The sequence below is a fragment of the Oncorhynchus mykiss genome, chromosome 2 (assembly GCF_057628025.1).
Source record: "Oncorhynchus mykiss isolate SJ-2025 chromosome 2, ASM5762802v1, whole genome shotgun sequence".
NCBI lineage: Eukaryota > Metazoa > Chordata > Actinopteri > Salmoniformes > Salmonidae > Oncorhynchus > Oncorhynchus mykiss.
Window position 1 is genome coordinate 7,244,214 of NC_143023.1, and position 18,954 is coordinate 7,263,167.

The 18,954-nt window shown below is 44.9% G+C and overlaps 1 protein-coding gene across 1 annotated transcript; it reads left to right on the forward strand.

The window, feature by feature from the left end:
* The first annotated feature begins 485 nt into the window (after window positions 1–485).
* On the forward strand, window positions 486–15,870 carry ccdc12 (coiled-coil domain containing 12). Its single transcript, NM_001165046.1, is given in 7 exon segments — window positions 486–593; window positions 7,911–7,987; window positions 12,826–12,905; window positions 14,452–14,513; window positions 14,649–14,683; window positions 14,793–14,869; window positions 15,412–15,870. Coding segments are annotated over 7 exon segments (498 nt in total). The 5' UTR covers window positions 486–509; the 3' UTR covers window positions 15,495–15,870.
* The last annotated feature ends 3,084 nt before the right edge of the window (window positions 15,871–18,954 follow it).

Consider the following 18,954-nt stretch of genomic DNA (forward strand, 5'->3'; position numbering starts at 1 on the left):
CAGGCAGTCGACTGGTTGACCAGGGTCAACTGAACCACGACGTATTTTAAATAAAAAGCCTTCCAAGATCAAATGAAATGTTTATTTTTTTGCACCCCTGCGTATTTGCTCAGTTAACAAGGTGCCAATGTTGAACAAGGCAACCATATAGTTTGATGTTTTATTTTCATTGAAAAACATTAGAGGCCTGATTGTTGATCATGATGTCCTTTGTCCTGTGACATTATTGCAGGCTTTTCAGCCTTATAATTTGATATAATTTTGCCTTCTACTTTTGCTCTGGTAAATGCATAGGTTTAAAAAAAAAAAATACATATTTTATAAGATATTCTGATGATATTAGTGTGTTATTATTTTGCACATCATTTAATACAGTAGCCCGCCTATTTGCTCAGATGTTCAGGCCATGAATCGATGCGCTCAGCACTCGCTTCTAAACCTTTGAGAGTAGCTACTAGCTAGTCCTATGAATCGATTTCCGAACCACGACAACACAACGTGAAACAAAAATGGAGCAATCGGTTGGTTCACTGCAGGAACAAGCATTAAAAAGGAAAGAAAGACTTAAAGCTTTGAGAGGTCGACAACTTCAAGTGAGTATCACCCAGCAATAACAATGTCTGTGTTGTAAACAGTACAAACATAGAATTAGCTAGCTCGCTACCAGCTGTTTGAGTTAGCTAGGTAACGTTAGCTAGCTGATGGAAAGAGCAGGAGCTAGTTACACACAGCATTGCTCTTGACATTCGTTTGATATGTACATAGCTAGCTAACGTTAGCTGTGCAGAACGGATTAACTGGAAGCTCAAATAACAGATTCTACATGGTTAGCTAGTTAGATAACTACTAGGCTAGCTAACTAACTGTCTGTATTTAGCTTGCTATGCTAGTTAGCTATTTGTGAACTGATGGTGAAATTAGCTAGCTAGCTATGATGGGATAATTTACTCAAACATGTTAGTTCATTAATCTGTTAGTTCATTAATCGACTGTTGATATTAGCTGAGAATTCTCAACGTTGTTCTCTCGGGGTTGTTTTGATAACTGGTCATGGGATTTGCAAGCAACAACCTGTCTAAATGACTATCGCCCCTTAGTAAGCACATCTGTAGCCATGATATGTTTTTTAAAGGCTGGTCATGGCTCACATCAACACCATCATCCCAGACACCCTGGACCCACTCCAATTCGCATACCGCCCCAACAGATCCACAGATGACGCAGTCTGTTCATGTGAGAATACATTGACTAAAGTCACAGTGCAGCGTTCAACACCATAGTGCCCTCCAAGCTCATCACTAAGCTAAGGACCCTGGAACTGAACACCTGCAACTGGATCCTGGACTTCCTGACGGGCTGCCCCCAGGTGGTGAGTGTAGGCAACAACACATCCGCCATGCTGACTCTCAACTCGGGGGCTCCTCAGGGGTGCGTGCTTAGTCCCCTCTTGTACTCCCTGTTCACCCACAACTGCGTGGCCAAGCACGGCTCCAATTCCATCATTAAGTTTGCTGATGACACGGCAGATGATCACCTACGACTATGAGACAGCCTATAGGGAGGAGTTCAGAGACCTGACAGTGTGGTGCCAGGACAACAACCGCTCCCTCAATGTCAGCAAGACAAAGGAGCTGATCGTGGACTACAGGAAACAGAAGGGCCAAGTACACCCCCATTCATATCGACAGGGCTGTAGTTAAGCGGGTTGAGAGCTTCAAGTTACTTGCTGTCCACATCTCTAAGAGCTACAGAGGGTAGTGCGTACGGCCCAGTACATCACTGGAGCCGAGCTTCCTGCCATCCAGGACCTCTATACCAGGCGGTGTCAGAGGAAGCCCCTAAAAATTGTCAGACTCCAGCCACCCAAGTCATAAACTGTTCTCTGCTACCGCACTGTAAGCGGTACCAATGCACCAAGTCTGGAACCATCAAATTGTATTGGAAACACATATTTAGCAGATGTTATTGCAGGTGTAGCAAAATGCTTGTGTTCCTAGCGCCAACAGGTAGTATCTAACAATTCACAACAATACACACAACCTAAAAGTAAGAATGGAATTAAGAAATATATAAATATTAGGACGAGCAATGTCGGAGTGGCATTGACTAAATACAGTAGAATACAGTATCTACATATGAGATGAGAAAAGCAGTGTGTAAACATTATTAAAGTGACTAGTGTTCCATGATTAAAGGGGCCAATGTGTCCATATCTATGTATATAGGGCAGCAGCCTCTAAGGTGCAGGGTTGAGTAACCGGATAGTGATGGCTATTTAACAGTCTGATGGCCTTGAGATACAAGCTTTTTCAGTCTCTCGGTCCCAGCTTTGATGCACCTGTTCTGACCTTGCCTTCTGGATGATAGCGGGGTGAACAGGCTGTGGCTCGGGTGGTTGATGTCCTTGATTATATTTTTGGCCTTCCTGTAACATCGGGTGCTGTAGATGTCCTGGAGGGCAGGTAGTGTGCCCCCGGTGAAGCGTTGGGCAGACTGCACCACCCTCTGGAGAGTCCTGTGGTGGTGGGCGGTGCAGTTGCCGTATCAGGCGGTGATACAGCCCTACATAAGGCTCTCAATTGTGCATCTGTAAAAGGTTCTGAGAGTCTTAGGGGCCAAGCTACATTTCTTCAGCCTCCTAAGGTTGAAGAGGCGCTGCTGTGCCTTCATCACCACACTGTCTGCATGGGTGGACCATTTCAGATTGTCAGTAATGTATTTTTATTGTTATTTAAAAACATCTTATTTAACTAGGCAAATCAGTTAAGAACAAATTCTTATTTTCAATGACGGCCTAGGAACAGTGGGTTAACTGCCTTGTTCAGGCAGAGAATCCCAGTGGAAAGAGGGGAACCGGCCAGGCAGAGACAGCAAGGGCGGTTCGTTGCTCCAGAGCCTTTCCGTTCACCTTCCCACTCCTGGGCCAGACTACACTCAATCATATGACCCACGGAAGAGATGAGTCTTCAGTAAAGACTGAATGATGCAGAAAAATTAATCCATGCTTTTGTCACTTCTAGGTTAGACTACTGCAATGCTCTACTTTCCGGCTACCCGGATAAAGCACTAAATAAACTTCAGTTAGTGCTAAATACGGCTGCTAGAATCCTGACTAGAACCAAAAAATGTGATCATATTACTCCAGTGCTAGCCTCTCTACACTGGCTTCCTGTCAAAGCAAGGGCTGATTTCAAGGTTTTACTGCTAACCTACAAAGCATTACATGGGCTTGCTCCTACCTATCTCTCTGATTTGGTCCTGCCGTACATACCTACACGTACGCTACGGTCACAAGACGCAGACCTCCTAAAAGTCCCTAGAATTTCTAAGCAAACGGCTGGAGGCAGGGCTTTCTCCTATAGAGCTCAATTTTTATGGAACGGTCTGCCTACCCATGTCAGAGACGCAAACTCGGTCTCAACCTTTAAGTTCCTCTGCTGCTGTTGATACGGTCCCAAACTAGAGGGCGTCTCAGGAGTAATTCAAGATGGAGTTCTCACAACCTAAGAGCTCTGTGTGATGATCCCATTTGTATCCTACAATGCATTTTATATCATCACACTTTTTTTCTCTGTAGCTAGCTGGCTGGCAGATGCTTTGTTCAGTGTGGCCCCTCGACATCTGGCTAGTCATCATGGGTCCTCAACTTATAGCTACATAATACGGCACCAGTGTTTCCCTGCTAGGGATAGGCCCCTCGACATTTAGCTAGTCATCATGGGTCCTCAACTTATAGCTACATAATACGGCACCAGTGTTTCCCTGCTAGGGATAGGCCCCTCGACATCTGGCTAGTCATCATGGGTCCTCAACTTATAGCTACATAATACGGCACCAGTGTTTCCCTGCTAGGGATAGGCCCCTCGACATCTGGCTAGTCATCATGGGTCCTCAACTTATAGCTACATAATACGGCACCAGTGTTTCCCTGCTAGGGATAGGCCCCTCGACATTTAGCTAGTCATCATGGCTCCTCAACCTATAGCTACATAATACGGCACCAGTGTTTCCCTACTAGGGATAGGCCCCTCGCCTAAAAGAGTTTGGCTTTTATCAGTTACACACACACACACATACTGTATGTAGTCTACCAGTGTTACTGAGTGCGACCAACACAACCAAAGTCCACTTTACAGCTTCCTCCTTCTTGACCCTCAGTCCTGTTGTTTACATTGGTATTTTGTTCTCCTGCAGCAAACGTCCTCCAAATGACACCACATGTGTTGTTTGTTCCAAGGTCAAGCAAGCCACCGTTATTGGCCGTTAATAAGACTTGGTCTCCCTCCCAAATGGCACCCTACGCCCTATATAGTGCACTACTTTTGACCGGGGCTCTGTTGAATAGGTTGCCATTTGCAACACAATCAGGGAATGTCCTTCAGTGTGTTTGGCTGAGCCAGCCAGTGACAGCCCCGTAGTGGGCTTGTCCCAGCAGCCTGGCTAGTCTTGATGAACGGCTGTTGACATTCCTGCAGCATGTGATTGTTGTACTGTACCGGAGAATGAGTCCTTTTGGATTGTTCCAGCTGGTGGACAGGAAGCCTCTCCAGGAAAACGCAGGACTGGGAGGAGTCCTGCTAGTCCTCATTGTTATGCTCTGTGACTTGGGTCACGGTCAACAACATTCTGATATAAAAAATAAAATAAAAACATCACTACTTTTTTGTTTACATGCGTATGTTTTATGGTGACATGTTTTCATACAGGGAACCACGCCTGTCCTGTGGCCTGGTTAGTTGTACTAACTCCATCCACAGTTTGCAGAAGAAGTGGGTGGCGTGGTAGTGTCCTGGAGAGAAGTGGGTGGCGTGGTAGTGTCCTGGAGAGAAGTGGGTGGCGTGGTAGTGTCCTGGAGAGAAGTGGGCGGTGTGTTAGCCTTGAAGAAAGATGTGATCCTTATTACTTACTGTCTAGTGGGGACGGGGGACGAGTGACTCAACTCTTAAAACAAACTCAATGGGGGGACCGAGCCATTTGGGGAATTTTAGATTCTCCCTGACTGCTTTTTTTGGAGGTTGTTAGATCTCAAAGATTATCTTATTAAAACATACATACATACATACTACTGTTCAAACGTTTGGTGTCACTTAGAAATGTCCTTGTTTTTCATGAAAACATACAAGAATTAGTTGCAAAATGAATAGGAAATATAGTCAAGACGTTGACAAGGTTATAAATAATGTTTTTTTTTATTTTTAAATTGAAATAATAGTGTCCTTCAAACTTTTGCTTTCGTCAAAGAATCCTCCATTTGCAGCAATAACAGCCTTGCAGACCTTTGGCATTCTAGTTGTCAATTTAAGGTCATCTGAAGAGATTTCACCCCATGCTTCCTGAAGCACCTCCCACAAGTTGGATTGGCTTGATGGACACTTCTTACGTACCCTACTGTCAAGCTGCTCCCACAACAGCTCAGTAGGGTTGAGATCCAGTGACTGCTGGCCACTCCATTATAGACAGAATAGCAGCTGACTGCTTCTTCCCTTAATGGTTATTGCATAGTTTGGAGTTGTGCTTTGGGTCATTGTCCTGTTGTAGGAGGAAATTGTCTCCAATTAAGTGCTGTCTACAGAATGTTGCACAATGGAGTGATTCCATCATCACCCCCAGACCATCTCCTTTTACCCTGTACAAATCTCCCACTTTACCACCACCAACGCACCCCCAGACCATCTCCTTTTACCCTGTACAAATCTCCCACTTTACCACCACCAACGCACCCCCAGACCATCTCCTTTTACCCTGTACAAATCTCCCACTTTACCACCACCAACGCACCCCCAGACCATCTCCTTTTACCCTGTACAAATCCCCCACTTTACCACCACCAACGCACCACCAGACCATCTCCTTTTACCCTGTACAAATCCCCCACTTTACCATCACCAACGCACCCCCAGACCATCTCCTTTTACCCTGAACAAATCCCCCACTTTACCACCACCAACGCACCCCCAGACCATCTCATTTTACCCTGAACAAATCTCCCACTTTACCACCACCAACGCACCCCCAGACCATCACATTGCCTCCACCATGCTTGACAGATGGCGTCAAGCACTCCTCTAGCATTTTTTCTGGGTCTCATGAATGTTCTTCTTTGTGATCCAAACACCTCAAACTTAGATTTGTCTGTCCATAACACATTTTTCCAATCTTCCTCTGTCCAGTGTCTGTTGTTTTGCCCATCTTAATCTTTTCTTTTTATTGGCCAGTCTGAGATATGGCTTTTTCTTTGCAACTCTGCCTAGAAGGCCAGCATCCCGGAGTCGCCTCTTCACTGTTGACGTTGAAACTGGTGTTTTGCGGGTACTATTTAATGACGCTGCCAGTTGAGGACTTGTGAGGCATCTGTTTCTCAAACTAGACACTCTAATGTAGTTGTCCTCTTGCTCAGTTGTGCACCGGGGCCTCCCACTCCTCTTTCTATTCCGGTTAGAGACAGTTTGTGCTGTTCTGTGAAGGGAGTAGTACACAGCGCTGTACGAGATCTTCAGTTTCTTGGCAATTTCTCACATGGAATAGCCTTCATTTCTCAGAACAAGAATAGACTGACGAGTTTTAGAAGAAAGTTCCTTGTTTCCGGGCATTTTGAGCCTGTAATCAAACCCACATGCTGATGCTCCAGATACTCAACTAGTCTAAAGGACAGTTTTATTGCGTCTTTAATCAAACAACAGTTCTAACATCATTGCAAAAGGGTTTTCTAATGATCAAATAGCCTTTTCAAATTATAAACTTGGATTAGCTAACACAACGTGCCATTGGAACACAGGAGTGATGGTTGCTGATAATGGGCCTATGTAGATATTCCATTTTTTTAAATCAGCTGTTTCCAGCTACAATAGTCATTAACAACATTAACAATGTCTACACGGTATTTCAGATCAATTTGATACTTTAATGGACAAAAATGTGCTTTCTTTCAAAAACAAGGACATTTCTAAGTGACCCCAAACTTTTGAATGGTAGTGTAAATATAATATATATATATTAGGTCCGTTATCTTTTCTGCATACTTTATATCTGGTTTTAGTGATTTTAAGTTTACACTGAAAACATTTGACCATCCTAAAAAGTATATAATTATTTATTTAAATTATTTTGCAGTGGCGGCCATGATTTAGTAGCGGTGCTGCTAACAGCTCTGCTAAATGCACGCTGTAACCTGGTGTTTGTCACCTCAGTAGCCCGGTGTTTTGTCACCTCGGTAGCCTGGTGTTTTGTCACCTCAGTAGCCTAGTGTTTTGTCACCTCGGTAGCCTGGTGTTTTGTCACCTCGGTAGCCTGGTGTTTTGTCACCTCGGTAGCCTGGTGTTTTGTCACCTCGGTAGCCTGGTGTTTTGTCACCTCAGTAACCCGGTGTTTTGTCACCTCAGTAGCCTGGTGTTTTGTCACCTCAGTAGCCCGGTGTTTTGTCACCTCAGTAGCCTGGTGTTTTGTCACCTCGGTAGCCCGGTGTTTTGTCACCTCGGTAGCCTGGTGTTTTGTCACCTCAGTAGCCCGGTGTTTTGTCACCTCAGTTGCCTGGTGTTTTGTCACCTCAGTTGCCTGGTGTTTTGTCACCTCAGTAGCCTGGTGTTTTGTCACCTCAGTAACCTGGTGTTTTGTCACCTCAGTAACCTGGTGTTTTGTCACCTCAGTAACCTGGTGTTTTGTCACCTCAGTAACCTGGTGTTTTGTCACCTCAGTAACCTGGTGTTTTGTCACCTCAGTAACCTGGTGTTTTGTCACCTCAGTAGCCCGGTGTTTTGTCACCTCAGTAACCTGGTGTTTTGTCACCTCAGTAGCCCGGTGTTTTGTCACCTCAGTAACCTGGTGTTTTGTCACCTCAGTAACCTGGTGTTTTGTCACCTCAGTAGCCCAGTGTTTTGTCACCTTTTAATAGCCCGGTGTTTGTCACCTGACAGGTGAGAGATGGAGAGGACGGGGAACCAGACAGGAAGAGGGACCGGGCCGAGGAGGAAGCTGAAGAGGAGCGACACAGGTTAGTTTCTCCTGGGTCCTTTTCATTAGTACGAAAAACAAAAACAAGCATTTCATGTTGGACAAGTTCAGGTAGTCAGTCAGTTTTTGTTCCAGATGGGTGCCTATAGTGAATTAGACCAAGGTCTCCCAATGCACCTCATCCTCCCAGTCAGGTGTCCTGTGTTCAGTGTTTACTCTGGGTTGGAGTAGGTGTCCTGTGTTAAACAATAGCTGCACAAATATCCTGCAGCTGAAACACAGAGCCCAGTCAGCTGCAGGATATTTGTGCTGCCATCTCTTCCTCCCTCCCACACGACAGACGCTTTTTTTCCATTGTTTATGTTTAATGATAGTCCAGGCAGCACTGGGCTGGCAGTGCACTCACAGGCTGGCCATTGCAAGTCCCTCTTCTGCATTCCAAATTACACACTATCCCCTATTTAGTGCACTGCTTTTGATAAGAGCCCTATGGGTGCTGTGTGGGATGCCGCCTGGGTTTGTGGGTTTTGTTTTGTGGGTCAAACTCAGGAAGTACTTCTGAAGAGAGTGGAACAGTACTGGCCGTGGTATGGACGCTGGTTACAAACACTTTGCTACTTGGGAAATGTTTTTTCCACCGCTCTGTTAGTCTTCTGAGACAATATCTTGTGACCAGCCATGTAGTTATTAAAATTGCATGGGAGCTCAGATTGCAGGACAGCGGTATCAAAGACCAAGATGGCTGTGATGCAGCAGACGTGGTTGTCCTCAAAGTCTTCCTGTTGCTTTCATGTAGCCTGATTGATTATGAACAGTTCTGTTTTCTCCCATGTTCTGACAACTAGGGCCAGCCTGTAGGTTACTGCTACTGTAGGTCCATGGAATGTACAGTGCATTCTGAAAGTATTCAGACCCCTTGACTTTTTCCACATTTTATTACATTACAGCTTTTTTCTCTTTTTTTAAAATTAAAAAAAAAAAATTATACCAATTTATCAACACACACTACCCCATAATGACAAGGCAAAAACAGGTTTGTAGAAATGTTGGTCAGTTTATTAAAAAGAAAAATCGGAAATATCACGTTTTACATCAGTATTCAGACCCTTTACTCAGTACTTTCTTTAAGCACCTTTGGCAGCGATTACAGACTCCAGTCTTCATTTACATAAGTATTCAGACCCTTTACTCAGCACTCTGTTTAAGCATCTTTGGCAGCGATTACAGACTCCAGTCTTCATTTACATAAGTATTCAGACCCTTTACTCAGTACTTTGTTTAAGCACCTTTGGCAGCGATTACAGACTCCAGTCTTCATTTACATAAGTATTCAGACCCTTTACTCAGTACTTTGTTTAAGCACCTTTGGCAGCGATTACAGACTCCAGTCTTCATTTACATAAGTATTCAGACCCTTTACTCAGCACTCTGTTTAAGCACCTTTGGCAGCGATTACAGCCTCAAGTCTTCTTGGGTATGATGCTACAAGCTTAACACACCTGTATTTGGGGAGTTTCTCCTATTCTTCTCTGCAGATCCTATCAAGCTCTGTCAGGTTGGATGGGGAGCGTCGCTGCACAGCTATTTTCAGATCTCTCCAGAGATGTTCGATCAGGTTCAAGTCTGGGCTCTGGCTGGGCCACTCAAGGACATTCAGAGACTTGTCCCCAAGCCACTCCTTCGTTGTCCTGTTGGAAGGTGAACCTTCGCCCCAGTCTGGGGTCCTGAGTGCTCTCCAGCAAGTTTTCATCAAGAATCTTTCTGTACTTTGCGCTGTTCATCTTTCCCTCGATCCTGACTAGTCTTCCAGTCCCTGCCGCTGAAAAACATCCCCACATCACGATACTGCCACCACCATGCTTCACCGTAGGGATGGTGCCAGGTTTCCTCCAGAAGTGACGCTTGGCATTCAGGCAATCTCGTTTCTCATGGTCAGAGTCCTTTAGGTGCCTTTTGGCAAACTCCAAGCGGGCTGTCATGTGCCTTTTTACTAAGGAGTGGCTTCTGTCTGGCCACTCTACCATAAATACCTGATTGGTGGAGTGCTGCAGAGATGGTTGTCCTTCTGGAAGGTTCTCCCATCTTCACAGAGGAACTCTGGAGCTCTGTCAGAGTGACCATCGGGTTCTTGGTCACCTCCCTGACCAAGGCCCTTCTCCCCTGATTGCTCAATTTGGCCGGGCGGCCAGCTCTTGGAAGAGTCTTGGTGGTTCCAAACTTCTTTCATTTTTAAGAATGATGGAGGTCAGTGTGTTCTTGGGGACCTTCAATGCTGCAGAAATGTTTTTGTACCCTTCCCCAGATCTGTGCCTCGACACAATCCTGTCTCGGAGCTCTATGGACAATTCCATCGACCTCATGGCTTGGTTTTTGCTCTGACATGCACTGTCAACTGTGGGACCTTATATAGACAGGTGTGTTCCCTTCCATGTCCAATCAGTTGAATTTACCACAAGTGGACTCCAATCAAGTTGTAGAAACATCTGAAGGATGATCAATGGAAACAGGATGCCCCTGAGATCAATTTAGAGTTTAACAGCAAAGGTTCAGAATACGGTATTTCTGTTTTTAATTCTTAATACATTTGCGAACCTGTTTTCGCTTTGTCATTACGGGGAATTGTGTGTAGGTTGATGAGGGAAAACAATTATTTAATCAATTTAGAATAAGGCTGTAACGTAACAAAATGTGGAAAATGTCAAGGGGTCTGAATACATTTCGAATGCACTGTAGCTCTGAGCTGACTGCTTTGAGCTGTGGTGGACCAGAGTATGTCAGCATTCCAGCCTGGATCCACACAAGTATTGACCTGCCTGTTGGTTGACTGCTAACTCTGATAGATGCCTCACCCCCAACAGGCTCTCTGCTGTCTCCTCCAGCTAACCTAGCCTACATCTCAACACCCAGACCCATCCCCAACAGGCTCTCTGCTATCTCCTCCAGCTAACCTAGCCTACATCTCAACACCCAGACCTATCCCCAACAGGCTCTCTGATGTATCCTCCAGCTAACCTAGCCTACATCTCAACACCCAGACCTATCCCCAACAGACTCTCTGCTGTCTCCTCCAGCTAACCTAGCCTACATCTCAACACCCAGACCTATCCCCAACAGACTCTCTGCTGTCTCCTCCAGCTAACCTAGCCTACATCTCAACACTCAGACCTATCCTTGTCTCCTCCAGCTAACCTAGCCTACATCTCAACACCCAGACCTATCCCCAACAGACTCTCTGCTGTCTCCTCCAGCTAACCTAGCCTACATCTCAACACCCAGACCTATCCTTGTCTCCTCCAGCTAACCTAGCCTACATCTCAACACCCAGACCTATCCCCAACAGACTCTCTGCTGTCTCCTCCAGCTAACCTAGCCTACATCTCAACACTCAGACCTATCCTTGTCTCCTCCAGCTAACCTAGCCTACATCTCAACACCCAGACCTATCCCCAACAGACTCTCTGCTGTCTCCTCCAGCTAACCTAGCCTACATCTCAACACTCAGACCTATCCTTGTCTCCTCCAGCTAACCTAGCCTATATCTCAACACCCAGACCTATCCCCAACAGGCTCTCTGCTGTCTCCTCCAGCTACCTTATAGCCTATATCTCAACTAGTGGTTAGAGCGATGGGCCAGTAACCGAAAGGTTGCTGGATCGAATCCCAGAGCTGACAAGGTTAAAATCTGTCTTTCTGCCCCTGAACAAGGCAGCTAACCCAGTGTTCCCCGGGCGCCGAAGACGTGGATGTCGATTTAAGGCAGCACCCTGCACCCCTCTGCACCCCTCTGATTCAGAAGACACATTTCAGTTGAAGGCATTTAATTGTACAACTGACTAGGTCTCCTCTTTCAGCACTGATCCATGCTCCAATCACTGTTCACTCCCTCAGGAGGAAGCCCTATTCAAAGGCATGTTCTCAGGCTGTGTTCCCAATAGTGCACTATTCCCTATATAGTGCACTACTTTTGACCAGGGCCCTATATAGAGAATAGGGTGATTTGGGATGCATACATTGAGGGTTAGGTTTTCTCCTGTCTTTGGGCTCAATCCGTCTATCCTACAGAGATGTCACCCAAGCTCGCTAAGAATTCCACCAAGAGGGCCCTTGATGATCGATGACAATCTATCGTAGCATGTGGGACACCAGCTCTCTCCTCAGCTGTTATCTGCTGTGCTGGAGACAGACCCATTGAGCAGATGGAGAATGCTAATGAGATGTGTTCAGCAGAATAAAGGGAGGCCTTATTCCCTGACTGGTATAGTAACCTCCAGAGATAACAAACTGTAGCTGTGTTTGGTTTAGGCCTGTAGAATGTCTCCTCTCGTCAGCTGGTTCTGCAGTAGGACCTAATACATGTGGTTTAGACCTGTAGACTGTCTCCTCTCCTCAGGTCCCTCAGCTGGTTCTGTAGTAGGCCCTAATACATGTGGTTTAGGCCTGTAGACTGTCTCCTCTCCTCAGGTCCCTCAGCTGGTTCTGTAGTAGGACCTAATACATGTGGTTTAGGCCTGTAGACTGTCTCCTCTCCTCAGCTGGTTCTGTAGTAGGACCTAATACATGTGGTTTAGGCCTGTAGACTGTCTCCTCTCCTCAGCTGGTTCTGTAGTAGGACCTAATACATGTGGTTTAGACCTGTAGACTGTCTCCTCTCCTCAGCTGGTTCTGTAGTAGGACCTAATACATGTGGTTTAGACCTGTAGACTGTCTCCTCTCCTCAGGTCCCTCAGCTGGTTCTGTAGTAGGCCCTAATACATGTGGCTACACTGCCACCACCTGGTGCTTTACCATACTCTCTCTCTCTCACACACACCTGCTTATGGTATAGCTGATGGGTATAAAGCAATGCACAGCACTAAAGCCAGGTTTTGTGTTGAGTAGAGAGCTGAAGCTGAGGAACTACACCCCAGAGGATGAAGAGCTGAAGGAGAGACAGGTGCCCAAGGCCAAACCTGTTTCAGGTGAGACATCTGAAGTGATGAGTTATCTCCAGAGAATAGCTTGGGGAAGGCACTGCTGTGGTGAGGATGTTGAGTACCTACAGTACCAGTCAACAGTTTGGACACGCCTACTAATTTTTCTTTATTTTTACTATTTATAGTGAATACTACAAAACTTTAAAATAACACCTACGGAATCATGTAGTAACCAAAAAAGTGTTAAACAAATGAAAATATATGTTATATTTGAGATTATTCAAAGTAGCCACCCTTTGCCTTGATGATAGCTTTGAACACTCTTGGCATTGAAGAGCCAGTTTCAATTAACAGGTGTGCCTTGTTAAGTTGTGGGTTTTCTTTCCTTCTTAGTGTGTTTGAGACATTCAGTTGTGTTTTGACAAGGTCGGGTGGTATACAGAAGATAGCCCTATTTGGTAAAAGACCAAGTCAATATTATGACAAGAACAACTCAAATAAGCAAAGAGAAATGACAATCAAGCGCTATGATGAAACTGGCTCTCATGAGGACCGCCACAGGAAAGGAAGACCCAGAGTTACCTCTGCTGCAGAGGATACGTTCATTAGAGGTAACTGCACCTCAGATTACAGCCCAAATAAATGCTTCAGAGTTCAAGTAACAGATACATCTTAACATGAACGGTTCAGAGGAGACTGTGTGAATCAGGCCTTCATGGTCGAATTGTTGTAAAGAAACCACTACTAAAGGACACCAATAAGAAGAAACAAGAAACACGAGCAATGGACATTAGACTTGTGGAAATCTGTCCTTTGGTCTGATGAGTCCAAATTGGAGATTTTTGGTTCCAACTGCCGTGTCTTTGTGAGACACAGAGTAGGTGAACGGATGATCTCCGCATGTGTGGTTCCCACCGTGAAGCATGGAGGAGGTGTGGGGGTGCTTTGCTGGTGACACTGTCAGTGATTTATTTAGAATTCAAGGCACATTTAACCAGCATGGCTACAACAGCATTCTGCAGCGATATGCCATCCCATCTGGTTTGGGCTTAGTGGGGAATATAATTTGTTTTTCGACAGGACAATGACCCAACACACCTCTAGGCTGTGTAAGGGCTATTTGACCAAGAAGGAGAGTGATGTAGTGCTGCATCAGATGACCTGGCCTACACAATCACCCGACCTCAACCCAATTGAGATGGTTTGGGATGAGTTGGACCGCAGAGTGAAGGAAAAGCAGCCAACAAGTGCTCAGCATATGTGGGAACGCCTTCAAGACTGTTGGAAAAGCATTCCTGGTGAAGCTGGTTGAGAGAATGCCAAGAGTATATAAAGCTGTCATCAAGGCAAAAGGTGGCTACTTTGAAGAACCTAATATTTTTTAAATATATTTAGATTTGTTTAACACTTTTTTTTGGTTACTACATGATTCCATATGTGTTATTTCATAGTTTTGATGTCTAAACTATTATTCTACAATGTAAAAAATAAAGAGAAACCCTTGAATGAGTAGGTGTGTCCAAACCTTTGACTGGTGCTGTACCTACTACAGGATGCAGCTGTACATAAGACATGCTTTGTGTTGTTCCAGTGGAGGAGAAAGTGAAGGAGCAGCTAGATGCAGCGAAACCAGAGTCAGTCATCGAAGAAGTGGTAAGTTAGTGATCTTTAAATAGTTCAGATATCCAAAGCCCTCTGTGATAAGTTAGTAGATAGTCTACTGTTTTGATTAGTGTTCATGTTAAGTTTCCACCGTTTTGAATACATGTGATCATATTTCCTCCGTAGGATTTGGCCAACCTAGCCCCCAGGAAGCCTGACTGGTAAGACATTTTCACTAAGACGTTATACTTCATAGTAGAACAAGTCTAATTCTTGGTTAATTTCCGTATGCCTTGTTGTTGTGGTCTAATATCCTGTTTCTGATTGAAGGGATTTGAAACGAGACGTGGCGAAGAAGCTGGAGAAGCTTGAGAGGAGAACACAGAAGGCCATCGCTGAACTTATCCGTGAGTATCTGTTATTGTATTAAATACAGCGGATGTTATGCTGGGACCAGATATGACTGGTCTGAACATGGAGTTAGTGACTGTATCAACTATATATGACTGGTCTGACTGTATCAACTATATATGACTGGTCTGAACATGGAGTTAGTGACTGTATCAGACTATATATGACTGGTCTGAACATGAAGTTACTGACTGTATCAGACTAATTGCTCTGTGGATTCCAGAGTCCAGGGAGGCTTGACGTGATTCCTCTACTCTTCCTGTGATCTACATTCTCAGAATAGATTTGGCTTCGGCCCACATATTCCATCAGAAAGCACCAAGGGATAGATTCAGTCTGGAGGGGCTGTAAACTGTCTAAAATGGGCCGTTCCAGGTGTTTTGTTGTGAAATGATAAACATTTTAGGAGCTAAAGACAATAAAGAATACATGGTGACAGCAGCTTGGACACTACAGTTATGTCTCCTCTACACCAATATCAGCTCGTTTGTATTTTGTGCAACATCCTTTTCTGAAGTATAGATGTGTGTGTGTCCAGGTGATCGTCTGAAAGGCAGCGAGGAGGAGCTGGCTGGAGCTGTAGGAGCCATAGGGGTCACAGCAGAGGGGGACTCAGACTGACCCCTTAATCCAGAGACGCACCACGCGATCCTGGATCTGACCCTACCAATGTGTCGGTTCCTGTTCTGTTCAGCTGAATGTTTGTTGTGGGAATCGGAGGCTTTTGGTTTCTGTAGCTGTTAAAGCTATTGGGGAGTGAATATGCCAGTTAGATGTGTCACCTTGATGACTTCTGAACTCCGGTCCTAGTACGCGTCACAAATGACACCCTATTCCCTATATAGATCACTACTTTTGACAAGTAGTGTGCTAGATAGGGAGTAGGGTGCCATTTGGGATGCAGAGCCTGTGTGAAAGTCCGACCAGGCTTTGTCAGTGTAGTGCTAGCTAGAGGATCATTGGGGGCTGTTGTATACAGCTGTTGTAAGGATCGTCTGTTATTCATGTTTTTTTTTTAATTATATTTTTCCAGTAAAATGATTTGGATTTTCCCAACGTTTGTGTCTTGTGACCTTTTCTGTTGAGACTGTGAAATATTATGTACAATAGACAACACAAAATGAGTTCCTCCACATTTTTTTTTAAATTCCAAATTTATTTAGAAAATCAGCTGAAAACTGATCCTTAACCAATCAGATTGTAAAGTGACCCTAATCCACTTGTATAATAAGTTACTGCAACAGGAAATGTATTGCTACTCTATTGACATAAAATATACTATTAGCCCAACAGTTGACTGTCGGGTTCAACTACGATGGAAAACAGATTACAATGAACAGAGACATTTTTGGTATGATGATATTTCACTAATTATACATCTAAAGCACCTAAATTGGCCTGAAAAGCGCAAAACTATTTCTTTCACAAAGTGCTTCCCACCAGTCCCCGAAACACACCAAGTTTCTCTATCAAAGGAGGCTACAGATGTAGGATCTTAATTTGAGCCAGGTTGCTACAGCAGGAAAATAATCCCGTAGCAACAGGAGATGTGAATTATTATGTGGATTATAATTAATGGACATTTTTTTTGTAAGGGTTGATTACATTGCTCATAATGGAAAATCAAGTCATGAATGGAAATGCCAAATACATGACAAGATGGTTCTCCTGCAACAGAGTGATCTAAGATCCTACATCTGCATTTCACATATTATAACAGCACTTTGTTATTTATCATATTGTCACACAGGGCTACCTACTTCACTCTCCATCTGTGTTCCAAATAGCACCCCTGGGCCCATAGGGTCCTGGTCAGAAGTAGGGTACTATATAGGGAACAAGGTACCATTTGGGACGCAAAGAGGTAATTGCTCACTTCACTGAAAGCCAGTGAATTAGGCCGTATGAGAGAGATACGATAACACCCACAAACCGCTTTTTCCAACTTCACAATAATGACACATTTTGTGATATAGGTCATCATTGAGAGTAGGTATAGCCAACACTCTGGTCCATGGAGTTAACATGCCCCCTGCTGAGACTTTAGCAGGCCACACTAACACTCTGGTCCATGGAGTTAACATGCCCCCTGCTGAGACTTCAGCAGGCTGCACTAACACACTGGTCCATGAAGTTAACATGCCCCCTGCTGAGACCTCAGCAGGCCACACTAACACTCTGGTCCATGGAGTTAACATGCCCCCTGCTGAGACTTCAGCAGGCCACACCAACAATCTGGTCCATGGAGTTAACATGCCCCCTGCTGAGACTTCAGCAGGCCACACTAACACCCTGGACCAGAGACTACCTGAAGGTAGCTGTACTAACACCCTGGACCAGAGACTACCTGAAGGTAGCTGTACTAACACCCTGGACCAGAGCTACAGCCCAATCCATCTCCTACACACTACAGTACCTTTTTAAGATGGGCCATGTCTATATTGGAATCAAAGAAGCTCACGTGTTATCATATAGAAGATATAGCTTGATAATTAATACTGCAAGAATAGAACAGCACAAGTGTATCTACTGTGACACTCATCTCTTAGAGAACATATTTCATTAAGATGCAGCATCTCTAAGCATTGTGATGGTGGAAATAGCATTCAAGGCCTGTATTCCCAAAATGTCTCTGAGTAGAAGTGCTGATCTAGGATCTCGGGTCATAATGAAGACGGTTACAATAACTACATGGAGTTCCTGATCCTAGACCAGCACTCATATTCTGAGATGCTTGAAACATACAACCCCTGATGAAGAACTCCTGGCAATTCAGTCAAAGGAAACAGCATTTTTTTGTTTAGTTGTGGTTCTAGTAGAAAGTTTCAAAGGTAGAGGTTGTCTTGGCACTCGGGTTAGTGTGTTGTTGATGATGATGTCATACGGGTTGGTGCATCATGCAGATGAGCTGATGACACAGGCCTTTTCTGAACAACAGGAGACAGTAGAGACTTCTTATCTGAACAGGAGCAGACAGGTGACAGTAGAGACTTCTTATCTGAACAGGAGCAGACAGGAGACAGTAGAGACTTCTTATCTGAACAGGAGCAGACAGGAGACAGTAGAGACTTCTTATCTGAACAGCAGCAGACAGGAGACCGTAGAGACTTCTTATCTGAACAGGAGCAGACAGGAGACCGTAGAGACTTCTTATCTGAACAGGAGCAGACAGGAGACCGTAGAGACTTCTTATCTGAACAGGAGCAGACAGGAGACCGTAGAGACTTCTTATCTGAACAGCAGCAGACAGGAGACCGTAGAGACTTCTTATCTGAACAGGAGCAGACAGGAGACCGTAGAGACTTCTTATCTGAACAGCAGCAGACAGGAGACCGTAGAGACTTCTTATCTGAACAGGAGCAGACAGGAGACCGTAGAGACTTCTTATCTGAACAGCAGGAGACCGTAGAGACTTCTTATCTGAACAGCAGCAGACAGGAGACAGTAGAGACTTCTTATCTGAACAGCATCAGACAGGAGACAGTAGAGACATCCTATCCCTTCAATCTTATCTGTTATCCTGATGACGTTGTCACGGAGACCTCAAGTCATAGCCCTTCTTTATCAGGATAATTTTAGACTCAGCTGGGGTCTGTTCAGGAGGATGTAACGTTACAGATGGGGTCTGTTCAGGAGGATGTAATGTTACAGCTGGGGTCTGTTCAGGAGGATGTAACGTTACAGCTGGGGTCTGTTCAGGTGGGTGTAACGTTACAGCTGGGTTCTGTTCAGGTGGGTGTAACGTTACAGCTGGGGTCTGTTCAGGAGGATGTAACGTTACAGATGGGGTCTGTTCAGGAGGATGTAACGTTACAGCTGGGGTCTGTTCAGGAGGATGTAACGTTACAGATGGGGTCTGTTCAGGAGGATGTAACGTTAAAGCTGGGGTCTGTTCAGGAAGATGTAACGTTACAGCTGGGGTCTGTTCAGGAGGATGTAACGTTACAGCTGGGGTCTGTTCAGGAGGATGTAACGTTAAAGCTGGGGTCTGTTCAGGAGGATGTAACGTTACAGCTGGGGTCTGTTCAGGAGGATGTAACGTTACAGATGGGGTCTGTTCAGGAGGATGTAAAGTTACAGC